The sequence below is a fragment of the Arachis ipaensis genome, chromosome B10 (assembly GCF_000816755.2).
Source record: "Arachis ipaensis cultivar K30076 chromosome B10, Araip1.1, whole genome shotgun sequence".
Classification (NCBI taxonomy): Eukaryota; Viridiplantae; Streptophyta; class Magnoliopsida; order Fabales; family Fabaceae; genus Arachis; species Arachis ipaensis.
The window spans coordinates 115979989-116001016 of NC_029794.2; the positions used below are offsets into that span (position 1 = coordinate 115979989).

General features: G+C 34.3%; 1 protein-coding gene and 1 long non-coding RNA gene across 3 annotated transcripts; both read right to left on the bottom strand.

Annotated features, from left to right (window-relative positions):
* On the bottom strand, nt 7612-11232 carry LOC107622494 (DNA repair protein RAD51 homolog 3). Of its 2 annotated transcripts, none has more exons than XM_016324421.2 (8): nt 11092-11232; nt 9809-9931; nt 9611-9644; nt 9428-9498; nt 9113-9339; nt 8758-8889; nt 8376-8442; nt 7612-8281 (listed from the first exon to the last, which is right to left on the bottom strand). In XM_016324421.2, exons 2-8 carry the CDS (start codon nt 9909-9911, stop codon nt 8106-8108), a joined length of 810 nt encoding a protein of 269 aa, XP_016179907.1. In that variant the 5' UTR covers nt 9912-9931; nt 11092-11232; the 3' UTR covers nt 7612-8105. The 2 variants fall into 2 exon arrangements, with proteins under 2 accessions (XP_016179907.1, XP_020969233.1); XM_021113574.1 differs by having other exon boundaries at nt 11116-11220.
* LOC110268309 lies at nt 14325-15715 on the bottom strand. Its single transcript, XR_002356498.1, has 2 exons — nt 15232-15715; nt 14325-14595 (listed from the first exon to the last, which is right to left on the bottom strand). It is a non-coding gene; the product is annotated as an uncharacterized LOC110268309 (long non-coding RNA).

The following is a 21028-nucleotide window of genomic DNA, read 5'->3' on the forward strand; positions in this document are numbered from 1 at the left end:
TGGTCAAGAGATAGAGGCGGGAGAGGGAGGATGAGGACATTAATGGATTTCTTGCATGCTTTTGTATTATTAAGGTTTTAAAACTTAAAATGGAAAGTAAAAAAATTTAAGACGCATACAACCATTGTCTCACACTACCTACTTTAATAATTATAAATGTCAATCTATTTTTCTAATCAAGTTCAATCAAATCAAATTTATATATGCACTCTTTTTTAATATCTTTGTGCATTTTTATTTTTATGATAAATTCTACAAATTCAAAATTTTCATTAACATTATCATTATCTACTGATAAATTCAAAATTCAAAAGTATTGCAATAACACTAGAAGAAGGAGAAGAAATAAAAAATATAACAGTAATACCAATAATAAAAACAAACGATAATAAAAAGAAAATACACAAAAAAAATATATTTTACGTTGTGGGAGTAATTTTTATTAAATTTAGGTCAATTTAATTAAATTTAGTCGATAAAAACATTTAAAAGTGTAGCGAAACTAATAATTTATATAACAAGTAAATATTACAAGCTTCAAAGGCTCTGCATGACGGTCATCAAAAAAAAATTATCCATGGCACACTATTTTCACATTATAAAAAAGAAGAGAAAAAAACTATTAAAACTTGTTACAAAGTAAAAAAAAAAAAGATCGTATAAGTGAGGCTTTTTACTTTTAAAAAAAAAAATCATATTTACCAATTTAAATAAGGTCATAGAAATTTACTAATTTATATATTTAGTTGTATTTTCGTAGTTATGAATTGCGAAAACAAAGAGTAAATAATAATTTCCAACCATAAGTGTTATAGTTCAGATAGCATAATTTATCTTTTTCACTTAGAGATTTCGAGTTCGAATCTCACTTTTAACTTTAAAAAAAAAATAATTTCCAACCATAAAAATTTAAACGCACAAAAAAATTAAACTAACTTGATACGCATAAAAAATAAATTCTATTAGACAAAAATATTCTATTAAAAAAATATATTAAATTTTTAAATTATCTTTCTTCCAATACTTTCTAATTATTGCTGCTTCATAAATAACTAATAATTTTTTAGAAAAAAATAATTCTTTTTCCAAAAAATAAGAAGCATCAACAAGTATAACAATGAATACAATAGAAAACATATTGTAGAACATGGTTTGAAGAAAAAAGTGTTTTGATTTGCTTATATCTCTTCATTTGGCTTAGTTTTGTTGCTCTTTTTTCTCTTTTTTATTTTTCTCTATTTCTTGTTTCTTTTTTTTCTTTTACCCTAGTCTTTTGAAATCCACCGAACACAAAAAAAAAAAGAAAAAAAAAACAAAGAAAATAGAGGAAGAAGGAAAAAAGAAGAGGGAAGAAGGGTGATTACTACAACATTTTGAGTCTATGGTCACAATTTTTTTGTCACGGTAAAAAACTGTGATCATAGACCTTCTATAGTCACGGTTTTTTAGGGTAACAAAAAAAAAGTTATAGTTACGATTTTTTAAAAAAGGGTGGCCTAAAAGGGTCTATGGTCACGATTTTGAGAGGTGACCTAAAGGGGTCTATAAAAGGGTCTATGGTCACAGTTTTTCAAAAAATGGTAACCTAAAAGGGTCTATGGTCACGGTTTCGGGGAGTGGCCTAAAAGAGTCTATGGTCATGGTTTTGGGGGTGACCTAAAGGGTCTATAGTCACGATTTTTTACAGTGACCAAAAAGGGGGCTATGGTCACGGTTTTTCAAAAGAATGTGACCTAAAAGGGTCTATGGTCACGGTTTTGGGAGGTGGCCTAAAGGGTCTATGGTCACGGTTTTAGGGGGTGGCCTAAAAGGGTCTATGGTCACGGTTTTAGGGGTGACCTAATGGGGTCTATGGTCACGGTTTTTTACAGTGACCAAAAAGGGATTATGGTCACAGTTTTTCAAAAAAAGGTGACCTAAAAAGGTTTATGGTCACGGTCTTGGGGATCTAAAGGGGTCTATGATCACGATTTTGGAGATAACCTAAAAGGGTCTATGGTCACGGTTTTGAGAGTGACCTAAAGGGATCTATGGACACAGTTTTTTACGGTAACCAAAAAGTGTCTATGGCCACGATTTTTTAAAAGGGTGGCCTAAAAAGGTCTATGGTCACGGTTTTGGAGACTAGAGAGTAACCTAAAGGGGTCTATGGTCACAGTTTTAATCATTTGAGTTTAAATTAATTAAGATTTTTATGTATTTTTTATAATTTTAAATATTTTATCTTTTAAAAATTTTAATAATTAAAAACTAATAATAATTTATTATTTGAACTCAATGATATCTTGATAAATGAAATTTTATCTGTTCTAAAAATAATCCTTACAATATTATATTTAAATTCTATATTGTTATTCTATCACAAATATTTTATAAAATTGTTATATTACTTATATATATTTAACTCTAACTCTAAAATTTCTAAATAAAACCCTAATTCCCCAATCCCTAAATCAAAACACAATGCACGCACACGTTCAGAAAAGGAAGGAAATGAGAAACAGGGGGAGCTCGAGGGGAAAAAGAAGGGAAGGAGAGGGAGAAGAGCATCTCGCGCCCAGCTCGTTGCCGTGGAGCTGTCGCCGCTCTCATCACGGGCCGTCGCTCGTTGTCGCTGCTGGGTTCATCGTCAGCAATACTGCAGACAAGAAGAGAAAGAGAGAAAGCCAGCGCGAGAGAAGAGGAGGAGGGGCGCTGTCTCGCGTCGTCACTGTCACGCCTTGTTGTCGCAGCTATGGAGACCACCACCGTTGTTGGAATCGCGAACTGAGGAGAAAGGGAGAGCGACGCTGAGAGAGATTGACGGAAGCCAGTGAAGCGCGTGAGAGAAGGGGAGCCGATTTCCGTCACCGCCACCGCACCCAGTCGCCACTGGTGGAGCTCGCCATCCCTGGAGGTGAATCGGTGTCGCGTCCATGCTGCCAGGGCCACCAGCGCTACTGCTACTCCTCAAATTCAGCCTCTTTTCCTTTGGGGGTTTCTGCCGCAAATTCCAACCCCAACATCACCATCCTTCTTGTATTCGTTGGGAAACTTCTTACTTCTTAGTTTCCTGATTTTTCAGGTATTCGTTTTTCACTTTTCTTTTAAAATATATAAATAACAATAATAAAAAAGAATCTCTTACACACTATATTTTTTGCTAGTGATATATTCTTCTGTGTTGTGGATAACTAGATCATGCAATTTTATAAGTCCTGCTCCCATTTAGACAATCTTATGAGGCATGTCGTTTCTTTCTTTTCTGAATGAACATCTGAAATTTAGTCACCATCTGATTTGTTTTTACCTAGTATTCAATTTCTTATTGCTGTCAATTTTATGAAAGTGAGATATATAGTTTTATATAATGGATAATGGAATAATCTGTAACAACCAGATCCTAAATTTTGATAACTCTAGTCTTTAGGTATTTGTCGTTTTATCTCTAAGTGGTTGAGTATTATATTGGTATAAATAGGGGGTGACCATAGAGGCTATGGTCACGGTTTAAGGAGGGTGACCATAGAGGTTATGGTCACGGTAAAAACCGTGACCATAGAGCTATGGCCACGGTAAAAACCATGACCATAGATAAGGTTCACGGTTTTAAAGAGGGCTAACCATAGAGGCTATGGTCACGATTTTCAAGAGGGATAACCATAGAGACTATGGTCACGGTAAAAACCGTGACCATAGTAAGGCTATGGTCACAGTTTTTACGCGTGACCATAGATTAACCTATGGTCACAGTGAAAAAACGTGGCCTAAAGTGTCAGAATTTAAAAATTATAACCGTGATCATAGAAACCGTGACTATAGATAAAAAAACTGTAACCATAGACCTATGACCACGAGAGAATAGGCCACGGTAAAAAACCGTGACCATAGGTCCAAAACCGTGACCATAGATCTATGGTCACCCTTTTTCCTAGCTAATATCGTGACCATAGGACTTTTTTTTATAGTGGATGCTGGTGAGATTGGGAGCCGTTATCACTACCACAGCAAAGAGAGAGAAAGAGAAGACAAGCGGAGGAGAGATGGATCGAAGAAGAGACAAAGACGAGTGGAAGAAAAGGGAAAAAGAAGAAGGAGAATAGAAAAGGGCGACAACGAAGGGACCATGGCCGCCGCCGCCATCAAACGAAAATACTTTTACTGCTTAACTTGATAAAGATATTGTTGATTTGGAGAATGAGATGTGGTGAGATATGGGACAAATTCTATAGATCTATGAAATAAATGATTATTAGATTTTTAATATTGTTATAGGGTATAATTCTACTTTCTATAGTTTAAGAGTAATTCTGATTCTGATTTAAATTTTGGTAGGTTTTTCATGATCTAGGATTGATTTTGTTTCTAATTATGAAAGCGGTTGAAGGATTGAAATTAGAAACATAATAAAAGGATAATTTGATAATTTTAAAGTAAAAATTAACCGAGTCAACTATAAATTTATAAGTTGAATAGTTTTGTCAAATAAAATTTATTTTTATAGGTATAAAATTAGTTTTAATCATTTATTATTAGTTTTGTCGGCATTTAAATGTTTGATGATGATTAAAAATGATTATTTACTCTAAAAATAAAATTTAAAATGTTTTTATAATTGTGCCAGTGAAAATGTGAAAAATTGAGTTTCCATCCTTGTTAATGGTGCAAGCAAAAGTACACCTAAATTTTTGTGATGACCAGATTCACATACATTCATATATAGGCTTTCCACCCATAAATTATTTAAGGAAACAACAGAAAGTCCCAAACACAACATTATATATATAAAATAAAATAAATTTGATATTTATTCGTTTGACTTAATTTAGTAATAGGAATAGTAGAAGTGTAGAACTAAGTTGATATTTATACATTAATTTAGTATTTTTTTTTAGTATTGCATTAATTTAGTGTTTATTTAGTAATACTGTTCTATGGGTCGTGATATTTATTTTATTATACAAAAATTGAGTTTTTGTAATTAATGATAAAGCTAACGTGACATATTTTTGAGAGTATTTTTTATTTATTTTTTTTAACTTATTAAATATAATTTATTATGTGTATTAATTATATCAACTAATTGATTTGATTAAATATTTAAGTATCACACAATTTAATATTATGTATATTAATTAATTGAATATAATTGTTGGAGTATAATTAGGATCAATTAGATCAATTAGTATTATTTAACATATTTAAATATTTATTATAAGATATTACATCTTTATTATTTCGATGATCTCTTATCACCTATAAATATCCTTTTATATTATATTATTCTACACAACTTGAATACTCATAAACCTTTTTTCCTATTGCTCCCTCTCCTCTTTCTAACATGGTATCAGAGCCATGGTATCCTCCGTACTTTTCATACTTTTCTTCCGTGGCATTTGTTTCCCTTCTCTTTGGTCAATGCTTTGATACTTTTCTGACCTCACCGATTAGCTCATGCATTACTTACTTATTCTCATAAAGAAACTATATGTTTTTCGTCGCCTTCCGATAGTTTGTCATCTCTTCGCACTTTGTCACTTTTCAGCAATTTTTCGGAGTTTGCCATCTTTTCAGCAGTTTTTCGGCAGTTGGCCACTCATGCGGCAGTTCTGTTTATGTTCTCTTCTGACAGTTTCATCTGCGTTCTCTTTCAGCAGTTTCGTCTGCGCTTCTTTTCGGTAATTCCATTTGTGCTTTCTCGTGGCAGTTTCGTCTGTGCTTTCTTGTGGCAGTTCCATCTGCGCTTCCTTCTGGCAGTTTCGTCTGTGCTTCCTTCTGGTAGTTCCGTCTGCGCTTCCTTCCAACAATTTTGTCTGCGCTTTTTTCAGGTAGTTCCGTCTGCACCCGTTCTATCAGTTTGCCTTTTTTTTTAGTTATTTCAAATAAGTTTCAAACTCAAATTGCCACTTGAGTTTGAGGGATGATGTTAGAGTATAATTAGGATCAATTAACATTATTTAACATATCTGAATATTTATTATAGGATATTACATCTTTATTATTTTGATTCTTTTAGCACCTTTAAATACCCTTTTATATTTATCTTTCTATACAATTTGAATACACACAAATCTTTTTCTCTACTGCTCTCTCTTACCCTTTCTAATAATAATAAACACAATTTAATTTAATTAATAGTTCATTATTTTATAGTCTTTTATATATATAAACATGACAAAATAAAATTGTAAAGATAATCTTTTTATCACTTTAGATATTTTAACTCTTTTTTCTTTTTTTTTCTCTTTATGTGTAATTTTATTTTGCATTAACTTTGTTTATTTAATGATAAAATATACTCATGTTAATTTTATTATATAATAGTTTATTTTTCTCCTATGTATTTTGATTTATATAATTACTATTAATCTTGCTATTTTTTTCTAGCATTCTTTATCATCCAATGATCACATTAATATAATTTAATTCAGTAAATTTATTTATCATCATTTGATTGAATAAAAATTTTATTTTATCTGAAAATTTCAAGATTTCTCAACCAAAAGATCATGCATGTTAAATCATTAAGAAATATAACTGGGAGCGCAAAAGTGTTCCTTCATTCGAGAACATGATTAAGATCAGAGAGCTTGGTCCTTGTGGTTCTTTTATCATCGTGAACCAAAACTTTCTGTATCCCTAATAGGGCTGAATCACATAACCGTTATATAAGTCATTTAATGTGAAATTACTTAATTTATAATTATAATTAATATATGTATTGCCCATAAATATATTAAGAAATAATAATTTCCTAACAATCTTTCATTTGGACTATACATACATATTTTCATGAGATAATCACATCTTATAAATTTTATGCACACATATGAATATTATTATCCTGATTACTTTAATAATCTAGTGTGTCTCATATATAAGTTATGAAATTACCGTAGCTTTTATTACATTAGTGTCGCAACGAAACCACGATGATCGTCATACTAAAATACTCAACCATATAGATCAAATTTGGATCAGAAAATTCAGAAATTATATGCAAAAATGATCTCATGCATGCTTATTTCCAACTGATCCAACTTGAATAAAAATTCTATTTTATTCGGTGACAGAATAAGATGAAACTGCAAGAGTAATGCCCAGACTCATAGCGACGATGACTAAGTGATGAGTTTGTGAAGAAAGATGGGAGTTGTGAAGGGGTAGGCGGCGATGGGCTCAACAACGACGATGACAAGAGCTATGAGAATTTTTGTGAAGAAGTCGAGAAGAAGAAGACTCTGGGTGAGGATGACTGGGTTTCTCTTGCATGGCTATAGAGTATAGATTGAAGCTATGAATAACTGAATCTGTGATGTGAGGCAAATTCTAATTCCTAAAAAGTGTTTTATATGTATATATCCGGGACGGATACACCCTAAATCCGACCACGCCCTGTCCTGAGCAAAATCAGTCTCGACTCGGGTAAGTTATTACCCTCCCCAACTGGGTATGGACGGGTCGGGTATTCCTGCCAAGTCTAACCACGTATTGATACTTCATTTATTAAGGGTTTATCACTAGTCAATGGATTGCTACACACACAAGACGATATTCTAATTCCTAATAGTTGTTTAAGCGTATGTATGAGATGATCANACAGTATCCGAAATAATGCAGAAAAGGCTATTATCAAAGAAATCTTTGAATTAAAACAGCAAAGAACTTGGATTTCTAGTTTTGGTTTGATCCAAAAGGGAGGCTAATAAAGTTGCCAATTCATAGCTAAAGAAGGAGCCCAGTCAGAATTAGATTTCCGGGAGTGGCTAAGTGCAAATAGTTCGGTTCATGCCGCTATTATGTTTTATTGTGGTTGTTACGAATTTGAATTCTTTAAATTTTAAATTTTCACTTGAGATGGTAAAGTGTGATCTCTCACTTTTGAATAGTTTTCTCTTATTTTCTCTATAAATGGTGAGAGATCACACTTTACCCTTTAAAATAACATTCAAAATTTAGAGGATTCAAATCCGATTGTTAGGAACCTGGCTATATTAGTTTTTTTTGTCTTTCGATTTGCCTTTTGTTTTCTTTCTCTTTTGTATCTCATTCACTCAAAACAAAAGAAAATTAGGCTAGTCAGGAAAACGAGTTTTAGAGTGTGTTGCCAGTCAAAAAGAATCTCACACCATCTTGATTCGTTTGCAGCTTGAATTAGAATTACGGATCCCTCTAGTGGTCACGGAATACGCTGCAGATGCTGATTTCAGAGAAGGAGATTTGTCAATATACGCATGCCGTTCATCGCCATTCCAAAATAAGATTATCCGATTCGTGCATGAATGCGACCAGCTATCGCCTGTTCAATCGTTATAAACAACAAACAAAGCTTTCAACAAAAATGCATCTGATCAAGGGATGAATACAATAAAAGTAAAAAATAAAACACTTACCTAGTGCAAGGGTCAATTGATATGAACCTTCAATGTACTTGGTTGTCACTTGATTCAAAAGAACAACCTACCAAACACAATCAAGATTTAGTTTTTGTTCACTGTTAATGAAAAACAAAATTATACAGACATCTATTTATATATGATTACATCAGTAAGCATAAGAACTTTTTATATCCACAATTTGAATGATCGTATAAAAGAATAAATTTGATCGAATGGCAAAAATCTAAGGTGGAAAAGAACAGTAAAAGATAACAGAGAAAGCCATCAAGTATTGGGCGAAGAAGTCAAGGTAATAAGAGCAACTTGATTTGTTTGCAATCACAGATTATAAAGTTAAAAAACACCTCTGGCAGAAAGAATAAAAATAGTTTCTTACAGCCAAACAGAACTTTCTTGCAAGCTTCATCAACTTCAAAGCCATTTCATTCAATAACCGAGTCCTGAGTGCCATGTCATCAAAATCTTGGCGGAAATGGAAGGTGACACTGTCAATAATGATGATTTTTACCTGGAATAGCATAATCAGTACCGATCATGATAGAACTCTTAAAAATGTACAACAAATATTAATTGAAAACAATTGGAAAGAAAACAAAAAGCTACTTCTATAGGTCCACCATGTCTAGAATCCAGCAAATACTATGTGACTGACTAATGCTAAAATAAAAATCGAGAATTGTCATCAAGATGCATTTATAAAAGTTATCAATTAATGGATAAAATATACTCACATCTTTATGCTCTTCAATGAATTTATCTAAGTAATTCACCAAAGCAATTTGTTCAGTATAGCTGCAAACGCGAAAATAGAATATATTTTCCAATATACTATTAGGGTGCATTTTGACTTCGCAATCTTGAACATTGTTGTGAAAGTGGTGGCTATATTCTGGCATGTCTTCTATGCATGCTTCCGCAATTTGTAAAACACGTTCAACCATAAAACTTCCCTCTGTGTCTGAGTATAACACACGTGAAAAAATTCCAATAAATGATCTTAATAAATCAAATGTTGCATGAGTTATAGATCTGATTAAGGCTCTTACCAATGTATATTGCCTTCCCACCTAGACCACCATACTCTAGTGGAATCTGAACATTTACTGCAAGTTGAATCCTGCAAATGTAAACAACCAAATTTCACTACTAAAATTAACCAAAATAATTCACAATTTAGGATGAAATGAAAACAAGAACATGAGGCGAAAAATTGGGATGACAAAGCATACCCAATTTGTGTTTTACCAATGCCGGGAACTCCACCTAATTAAATAAACATAGAATTATATTGCAACCCGTAATAAGGAAGAAGGAAAGAAGAAAACTGTTGTAACATTCATGCTCGTAAACAAGTTAAAGAACATGCAATTTAATTAGAAATCATAAACAATTTGATCATATTAGGAGAATCCAAAGCAGTCGCTAACCTAATTCAGTAACTTCTTTGCAGGTAATCCCTCCACCAAGGATGTTATCTAGATCCACACAAGATGTCGTAATGCGAGTACTAAACTTTTCCTCATTGAGCATAGTCCACGCGGTCTGACCACCTTACATGACACGAAACACCAAATGAATAAAAAGCAAAACAAAAAGGAAGGATTATATGAAATTCTTTGGACAATCATGCACAGTAGAATCCTAAAGCAAATTGAATTCATAACACACAAAACAAAATATAAGCATTCCAATAGTAAGGGAAAGTCACATACTCACATAACCTGGTAACCGTAATATTTTATAAAGAAATAGAATGTCAAATAACTCTTAATCATGTCCTCCTAATAGCATTTCAAGTTTCAACTTCTCCATCAGCCAGTAACGTTCACATACTCATTGCGCGGACAATTTCTTTTGACGAAGATTAAACTAATGGTTTAGGAGAGTAAACTACCTAGCTATTAATTACTTGGTATAGATTCAGTCATAGCGTCTATAACATAATCCAAGCTTCCAAAAGCTTTGATCACATAACCTGAAACTTCTGTGGCACGGTAGTTCCATTTTTCAATAGTACAGCACCAAAAACAATTGAAGAGAGCTTTCCCTGTCATCATTCTGTTTGGACCATTACTTTTTAACATAAATTAACAGTATCCACTCTATTCCTTAGAGTAAACCACCATTTTGAACCCACAAAAGATTGGTGACATCAGCCCCCAACAAAAGGATTTAGTCCGCCTCACAAAATGCACTGAAGTCAGATTAAATCAATCCTAATTTCCTTGTTACTTCACCACTATGAAATAATGGTGTACTCATTTGAAGTTCATAACCGAACACAATTATTACATATAAAAATACCAGAAAAAAAAAATCCCAAAATTTTGATATCAAGCCAAAACTAAACAATTGCCAAGTTAAAAAATAGAAAAGAGAGAAAAAAAAATGAAATAGCAACGCTATATGACCAACAAATATTATTAATTTGGACCAGTATTTCACCGGCAAAAATTTGCACCTATATTTACAGTATTTGTACACATAAAGCACATGGTTTACACCTATACTTACCCAAGTTTAAACATAAGTCAACACAATTTGCACCCACATTTATCAAAGTTTGCATAAATAAATCAGTAAAATTTATTTGTTGAAGATAATTTGATACTTATACTGACCAAATCCTGGTCCAAATTGATAAAAAATGCTCAAGAGTTTCTGAAAATGAAAAGTAGCCATTTATGAGAAAATCAGAATCATCACATACCATAGAGGTTAGAAGTATTACTACTATTCCCAATTGATCGGTCCAAAGCACTGGTTTGGGATGCATATTTCCGAATTTCACAAGCCTCATCCTCAGATACTTCGATATCTATTCAAAATCAAATAATGCGCATTTCAAAAGCTAAAACCGCTCTCTTTCTTTCTTTTATTGAACCCTAATAATTGAAAAAATGCAGGGAAAAGAGGGAATGTTTATATAATTAAAATAAAATATTAAAAGTAATTAAAAAATTAATTATGTTTTAATATTAATAAAATATTAAAATATCATTACGATTTATTTAAAAAATACTTTATGTGTGTGTGTGTCTTACACAATGTTCTAAAAACCGGACCGATCATCAAACCGCTTTAGTTATTGGTTTACTGGTTCAATCGAAAAAACTGTTTTAGAATAAAATAATAAATAAATTACAAAGGACCAAACATGAGGTACTCCAAGAACTCCTATTAGATGCAATAGCATTCAACATTATCACATATTCTCACACACACATACAAAGCCTTAACTCAAAGAACAACCATAGCAAGTGATTCGGAAAGAAAATGTAAACACCGAAACAATCACAAGCATACACAACATGTGAATATTTTTATAGCAAACATAAAATAATAAAATAACTCTTCTAATGCGTATCCGAAAATATCCCAAATCAAGAAAACTACATAATCTGATCCACTTGATTCAGAAAGCTACATATATTAGAAAAATTAAGAATCAACTAAAAGAAAAAGAAAAGGAAGGCCTGGTTGATTCGATTCAATTGCCTGAGAAGAAGAATCAAACAGGGCTGAGAAGCTGAGAGTTTAAATGTTAAACCTCAATATTCAAATAACATGACTCCATTATTGTTATTATTACACCCTTCTAATGTCACAAACTCAATATATATTATAGTCCATTGACACTTGTGCATTCACAACTTGGCCTCATCATTCTGATTCATACCTTAAGTAGAAGAAAAAGTCCCAATCAGCTTTCATTACAATTTTATCCAGAGAGTTGGGGTTTTGGTTCGGAGTTCATGCCGATGATGATGACAAGAGGGATGAATCTGTGAATCAAGAGGGATGAATCTGTGAATCAGTAACATAGGCAGTGCAAATTTTAACAAAGCTCATCACAATGATTAACAACAACAAAAAGCACTGAAGGAACAGTGAATCAGTAATATAGGCAGTGCAAATTTTAACAAAGCTCATCACAATGATTAACAACAACAAAAAGCACTGAAAGAACAATGAATCAGTAACATAGGCAGTGCAAATTTAATATTTAGAAGTTATCAATTTAAAATTTATCATCAAATACAATCAGTGAGCAAAGCCAATCAATCAAGCACTGACTGAGCATTCTGTTCTGATTCTGTGACTGGTCAACAACAAATTCAAGTTACAACAACAAATTTAACAAACCCTAGTAAAGTCCCGATTTACAGCAAAAAGGCAAATTTATTGATTACCAATTCAGCAACATACAAAAATACAGGGAGAAGGAAAATCTGAAAAAGAGAACACTAAACCAAAATATTAACCAATAATCACAAAACACTAAACCTTCACCCATCAATTACAAACAAAGCCAGCAATTACAAACATTAGCACATTATAAAACATTCCAAAACACTAAACCTTCACCCAGCAAAACCAGCAACTACAACAAAGCCATCAATAAATTTGAACAAAAAAATTAAGAGCCATCAGCAACTAACAGTGCCATCGAGCCATTAGTAACAGAGCAAAGAATTGAAAGCAACAGACTAACAGAGCCATCAAGCCATCAATAAATTTGAAAAAAAAAATTTTAAGCCATCAGCAACCAGCAAATACAAGACAGATCCATCAGCAGCAGGCAATTATAATTTACAAAGCATTACAAGAAAAATGGAACAAAAATTGAACAACAATTTCAGAACTTCAAACGAAGAAGAAGACCGAACATTCAGAAATTAAAAGTTGACTAATGAGAGTCTTCAATGCATCTTGTAAAATAGTAAGACGTGTGACTTTTGATTATGACAAGCAGTAAGACGTGTGTCTTCACTAGTTCATCCCACCAAAGCAAGGCATAGTCAGAGAATGCAACTACTGCCAAACGAACCTTCTTTGCCTCAGAGTAATTATGACAAGCAAAAATTCTTTCTACCTTACGTTCCCACTCCAAATAAACTTCAGGATCATTTCTCCCTTTGAATGGTGGTATTTGCATCTTGATGGCGTTGATATTGCTATCTTGACTTTTGATAATCGTTAATCATTATCTTGCCCAATTCTTGATGCATCTCCTGAACACATGATTTAGCCATATTTACAAAACTTTCTTTTATTCTCTTAGTTGTTGCTCTTGTAATTGGACCAATTGGCATATGACAGTTTTCAGTTTGTCCCATAGGGCTCGTATCATTCCCTCCCTCCTGAAAAAGATTCGTCCTCGAATCTGCATCACAAGCAAAAGGAGATAGGTCAGAGACATTAAAAGTAGCTGATACATTATACTCACTTGGAAGGTCAATCTTGTAAGCATTGTTATTGACCCTTTCGAGCACTTGAAATGGACCATCACCCCTAGGGTCTAACTTGGATTTTCTTTGAGTAGGAAATCTCTCCTTTCTCAAATGAACTCACACCCAGTCACCAGGTTCAAAGATAAGTTGTCTTCGACCTTTATTCACCCGTTGGGCTATCAACTTATTTTTCTGTTCAAGCGATTCACGTACTTTCAAGTGCATTGCTTTAACATTTTCAGCTTTACCTTCTGCATCCAAGCTAACAATATCACTCAAAGGCAAAGGTAATAAGTCTAAAACAGTTAAAGGATTAAAACCATAAAAAAGTTCAAAAGGAGAAAACCCAGTAGAAGAATGAATAGTTCTATTATAAGCAAACTCAATAAAAGGTAAATAATCTTCCCAAGTTTTCAAATTCTTACCAACAACAGCACGTAATAAGGTCCCTAATGTTCTATTTAGGGGTGTTTGCGGTGCGGTTTGGTTCGGTTTTTTAAGGAAAAGCCATCTGATCCGATCGTTTAATTAAGCTGCGGTTCGGTTTGGTTCGGTTTTTTTTCAAGGTCATCCGAACCAAACCAAACCAATTAAAATCGGTTTGGTTTGGTTCGGTTTGTTCGGTTTTTTCAATCAAATAAAAAAAATTCTACCATACTATTATGCAAAGTCATAACATTGAAATCGACAAACCGAAATACACAAAAGCTAACAAAGTCTTGATCTAATGAAATATAACGACAACAGAATTCAAATACGACAATTAAAGAAGTTTAATAGTTCAACAGTCAACACAACTGAAAATAAAAATAAATTGTCATTAAACTGATAGCAAAGTTATGGTATGGTGTCTTCTAAAAATAAAAATAAATTGGCACAGGAGGCAATGCAGTCGGAGATCTGATGCTTGTTGATTCATTCGGAATAGGAACTGGAGGCAATCCAGTGTCGCCCATATTCTCACTTGAACTGACGTCAAACTACATAAACAAATACAATAAGTCAAGGACAGAAATCAGCAATAAACAACACAATAAATCAAGGATAGAAACCAGCAATAAACAAGCAATAAACAAAATTGAACAAAACCTGATAATCTAAACAAGCAATAAACAAAACCAGCAATAAACACCAATAAACAAGCAAAAAACAAGCAATAAACAAAACTGAACAAAACCTGATAATCTAAACAAGCAATAAACAAAATCAGCAATAAACAACCAATAAACAAGCTATAAACAAGCAATAAACTAGCAATAAACCAGCAATAAACAAGCAATAAACTAGCAATAAACCAGCAATGAAAAAGCAATAACCAGCAATAAACAAGCAATAAACTTAACAAAACCTGATAATCTAAAAATTAAATCAAGGACAAAAACCAGCAACTGAAGTTTAAATCAATAAGCAGCAATGAACAAGCAATAAACTGAACAAAACCTGATACTCTGAAAATTAAATCAAAGACAGAAACCAGCAACTGAAGTTTAAATCAATAACCAGCAATGAACAAGCAATAAACTGAACAAAACCTGATAATCTGAAAATTAAATCAAAGACAGAAACCAGCATCTGAAGTTTAAATCAATAACCAACAATGCATCAGTAAAGTTAACCTGAATAGATGGCTCGGGCTCCATATGCACTCAAATCGGTGACTGGCTGTCTTGATCGTGGGTGACCCTACAGAACCCAGAAACGCTACTAGGTGGAGGCGGCGAAGTCGGAGGTGGCGAGGTGTGGTGGTCCTGTGTCGATCGTCGCCCGCCGGTGCTGTCTGCTGTGCTACACTGCTACTCTGTGGCTTTTGGGACAGTGGGTAACTGGGTGGTGGCGACTGGCGAGCCAGGCGAGGTGCTGTGTTGAGGGATTTTCATCTTCGTGGTGCACCGGCGGTGGGGGATCTGCTATGTTCGGCAGTGGGATTTGGAGGAAGTAAGGTGTCGAGTCTCAAGGAGGTGGGTGGCTCAGGCTGGCTCTGTGGCTGGGTCTAGGTGAGTGGGTGTGCACTGTGCAGGCCGCAGAGGGCGAGGTGTGGTGGCTCAAGCAGGCTGGCAGGGCTCTGGGTCTTTGGGATTTTGGGGTTAGGTTAGGGTGGGCGATTTGGGGAGGGACTCGCGCAGCATAAGGTTGGCTCAGGCAGGCTGGCTCCGATCTGGGATTCGGGGGTTAGGTACTTAGGTTTCCATGGGGGATTTGGGGAGGGACTCGCGCAGCAGTAAGGAAGGTAAGTAGGTAACGCGTTTTGGGGGGTAGGGTAGGTAGTTTTTAATTTTTAGGGTTTTGGGAAGACCGGTTCGGTTCGGTTAGGATTTTGGTGGCAAGAACCGAAAACCGAACAGAACCGCAAAAAAACAGCAAAACATCATTTTTTTCGATTTTTTTGGTTTTTGGTTATTTCGATTTTTGATTTTTTCGGTTCGGTTGGTCGGTTTAGTTCGGTCCGGATCGATTTTGAACACCCCTAGTTCTATTTACTACTTCAGTTTGACCATCAGTTTGAGGATGACAAGTAGTGGAGTATAATAATTTTGTGCCTAATTTACCCCATAAAACTTTCAAAAAATGACTCAAAAATTTTACGTCACGATCAGAAACAATAGTTTGGGGAACACCATGCAAACGCACAACCTCTCTAAAGAACAGATCAGCAATATTTGTTGCATCATCAGTTTTATGGCATGCAATAAAATGAGCCATTACCCGAACCAAAACATATAATTCTTTGTCATATGTTGAATATTTACGCTGAGCTAAATTCAACTTTTTACTGAAGAAGGCAATGGCTCGTTTTTCCTGCATTAAAACAGCACCTATACCGATCCTAGAAGCATCACATTCAATCTCAAAGGTTTTATCAAAGTTAGGTAAAACAAGAATAGGAGCAAAACACAAACAGTCTTTTAGGGTATGAAATACAATGTCTTGTTCCATTTCCCATTTAAATCCAACATCCTTTTTTATAACCTCTGTGAGAGGCGCAGCAATGGTAGAAATTTTTTTTACAAATCTTCTATAAAATCCAGCTAACCCATGAAAACTTCGTACCTCAGAAGCATTCTTAGGCGTTGGCCATTCACGAATAGCCTTTACCTTTTCCTCATCAACTTCAATTCCACTCGCACTCACAACAAAACCAAGAAATATAACTCGATCAATACAAAAAGTGCACTTTTTAAGATTAGCATATAATTTTTCTTTTCGAAGCACTTCCAAAACAGCTGAAACATGTGACAAGTGGTCATCCAAACAAGTGCTATAAATGAGAATATCATCAAAATAAACAACAACAAATTTATCCAAAAAGTCCCGCAAAACATGGTTCATTAGACGCATAAAAGTACTAAGGGCATTAGTTAACCCAAAAGGCATTACTAACCACTCATATAACCCATGTTTTGTTTTAAATGCAGTCTTCCATTCATCCCCTGGTTTTATTCTAATTTGATGATACCCACTTTTCAAATCAATTTTAGTGAAAATGCATGCACCATATAACTCATCAAGCATGTCATCTAACCTAGGGATAGGATAACGATACTTTACCGTAATTTTATTGACTGCATGACAATCCACACACATTCGCCAAGTACCATCCTTCTTTGGAACCAACAAAACTGGTACAGCACATGGACTCATACTCTCCCGGATGTGACCTTTGGCTAATAACTCCTCCACTTGCCTTTGAAGCTCCTTTGTCTCTTCAGGATTACTCCGATAGGCTGGTCTATTAGGAATGCTAGCACCAGGAATAAAATCAATTTGGTGCTCAATCCCACGTGGTACGTCAGTAGGGAAGACATCGGCAAATTCCTGCAACAAAGAGACAAAGCTATTTGGCAAATTTGGGTTAAGGTCAGTGTCAGAGAATAAAGTATCCCTAAACCGAATCATAAACAAAGCTTTTTTGCCTATTAAAGCACTCTTTAAATCTCTCTCTTTTGCAAAGAAACACAATTCGCTCTCAACTTTCTCAATTTTTTTTGTATTTGTACTACTCTCATGACATGGACTCTTTTCTTTCTTTTCACTCACCTTTGGGCCTTTTGCTATATTCTTTTTTCTCATAGCCTCTTTTTTCTCAGATTTTTTTGTGATCTCACATCCCATGTTCCCCTTGGTATCCTGTTGAAGCTTCAACTGGTCAAGGTAAACCTCCTTAGGTGATAAAGGAGCAAGAGTGATCTTGCGACCATTAAAATCAAAGGAGAATCAATTCGTGTAACCATCATGAAATGCTCGACGGTCGAACTGCCAAGGTCGCCCCAATAATAAATGACAAGCTTGCATTGGCACCACATCACACAATACCTCATCAACATACTTGCCAACAGAGAATGCAATTGTCACCTGTTTGTCAACCTTGATCTCTCCACTGTCATTCAACCACTGCAATGTATATGGTTTAGGATGTCGAACACATGTCAAACCCAATTTCTCCACCATAAGTGTACTAGCCACATTAGTCCAACTCCCGCCATCAATAATTAGACTACACACTTTTTCACCCACCAAGCATCTAGTGTGAAAAAGATTGTGGCGTTGCTCGAGACTTTCTTCTTTCACCTGCAAATTCAAAGCACGTCTAACAACAAGAGATTCACCATGGACTGCATACTCAACATCACCATCAGAACAATCCTCCAAAGATGACATGCTATTATGATCAGAGTCATCACCATGATCAGAATCAGACACAATATCATCACCTCTAATAACCATCAATCTCCTATTTGGGCAATCACTAGCATAATGACCCATACCATGACACTTGAAGCATTTAATATCTCGATGTCTAGAAGTAGCAGAAGAAGAGTTAGAATTACATTTCTTCTTCGTAGCATCAAGCAATGCATTAGATTCAACACCCTTAGTCTTTGTTGTATCGGCACTACGAGACTCCCACTTTGGATTAGCATGCGATAATCCTCTTGGTGCTCTTCTTTGTTGTTGCCTCTCCACCTTCATTGCCATACTGACCAAATCCTCCATCTCCACATAATGATGTAACTCCACCACATCAGCAATTGCTCTATTCAAACCATCCACAAATCGTGCCATAGTAACCTCAGTGTCCTCTTCTATGTTGGCAGTAATCATAAGCATTTCCATTTCCTTATGGTAGTCTTCAACGGACTTAGAGCCTTGAGTTAGTCGATGTAACTTCTAATGCACTTCCCTGTAGTAGTACGAAGGCACAAATCGTTTCTTCATGAGGCGCTTCATAAGATCCCAAGACTCTATAGGGTGATCATCATTCCGCCGTCGTGTCTTCACTAGTTCATCCCACCAAAGCAAGGCATAGTCAGAGAATGCAACTGCTGCCAAACGAACCTTCTTTGCCTCAGAGTAATTATGACAAGCAAAAATTCTTTCCACCTTACGTTCCCACTCCAAATAAACTTCAGGATCATTTCTCTCTTTGAATGGTGGTATTTGCATCTTGATGGCGTTGATATTTCTATCTTGACTTTTATGTCGATGTGTTATAACCCCATCAGAGTCATCATCAGAAGGTACATGATTCTGACGCCGATTTCGGAAAGGTCCTTGTTTAGTAATCTTGGATAGTGTCTGTGTCACCTCTTGCTTCCATGTCAACTAAAGTATCTTTGAAATGAGCTGCCATAACAATGAATCTGTAAAAAAAAATGTTATAAAAGGACCTCACAAGCACTCACTCACGTGTTTCACTCAAAGATGGACACTCGTGTTTATTCTCAAAATTGGCTTTTACCCTCTATTGAACTTATCACTCTTGCCTTTTACCACTCTTGAATCTCTTTGACTGTTGCACTTTAGAAATCAAATAAAATAAAAGATAGAGAAAATCCGACGCAACGATAAGAGGAGAAGATGGACAGAATAATAAAAAGGGACAAAGACACAAAAGACAAAAGATAAGAATAATAAAAAAAAATAAAAATAATAAGAATAAGAATAATAATAACGTATGTAATGATTTTTTTTTGAGACTGTTGCTTCGTTTTTTTTATATAAGAACATAACGCTTTTTTTTTGTGTTTTGTTTTTTTTAATAGTGCTACTGTGTAAACTTCAAAATATGCACTCTCAAGTATGTAGTCTTTTTTTTTTTTGATTTTTTTTTGGGTACTCAAGGTGTGTTGGCAAAAAAAAATTTACTAATAATAAGAAGAAACTTCAAAGGGCGTACTCTTTTTTTTTTACGAATAATGAGAAGAATGATAATAAAATAATAAAAAGGAAGGACAAAAAGAATAATGATGAACACAAAGGCAGCAAGGAAAGAAAATAATCCTAGGAAAAGGAATTAAAAGCCAATCAACAAGAAAAGAATAAGATGTAAGGATAAAGTGACTATGCGTGGCTGGAAGTTTTTTTTTTAATTTATATAGAACACAAAAAGGGTGAACGTAGACTAATGAAAATTAATCTAATACCTGAAATCTGATACCAAATGATACGGAACGTAACCCAGGATAAGATAGAAGATCAAAGAAAGGGACTCCTCTACCTCAATTTGATTTCCTGATGCAACAGTTAAGGGAATCACTCTACCTCACATGTTCACACCCAAGTTTCTCAAAGAAACTCAAAGAAAATTTCATTCATAAAAATTAAGAAAAAAATGGCTACTAGATTTTAGAGGGTTTTTATACCTCTTAAAATTAAATCCCTAACTCATAAGTTCACTAGAATAAAATATGGGCCAAATCATAGTTGGGCCTAAAATAAACAAATAACAAAAATAAAATAAATATAGAATAAATTCTAAGAAAGTGATGTCTCTTTTAATTCATCTTGACTAATGAGAGTCTTCAATGCATCTTGTAAAATAGTAAGACGTGTGACTTTTGATAATCGTTAATCATTGTCTTGCCCAATTCTTGATGCATCTCCTGAACACATGATTTAGCCATATTTGCAAAATCTTCTTTTATTCTCTTAGTTGTTGCTCTTGTAATTGGACCAATTAGCATATGACAGTTCTCAGTTTGTCCCATAAGGCTCGTATCAGTTGGTTCATGAATGGTTCTGCATGTTTTGTTTTTTTTTCCCAAATAAATAAAACGACGTCGTTTTATTCGAACTGGTCGGCTACCGATCCAGTCTAATCTCCCGGTTCGACAGTTTTTAAACGATTTTTTCTCCAGGAATTATAAGTAGCGGATCAGACCATTTTTATTAACGAATCCCAGTTGAACCGGTTCGACTGGAGGTCCGGTCCGATTTTCAAAACTTATATCCCAAGATGTTGCTTGTTTTTAGTTTTGTTTTCTTTTGGTCATAATGTTTCTCGTCTTAAAAAATAAAATAAAATAAAACAAAACAGATATAATATATTAATATTGCCAATTGGACTAGCTCAATTGGTATAGAATTTTATGCTAATTTTTTCTTTTTCAGAATCCCAAATTTTAAACCTTTCTG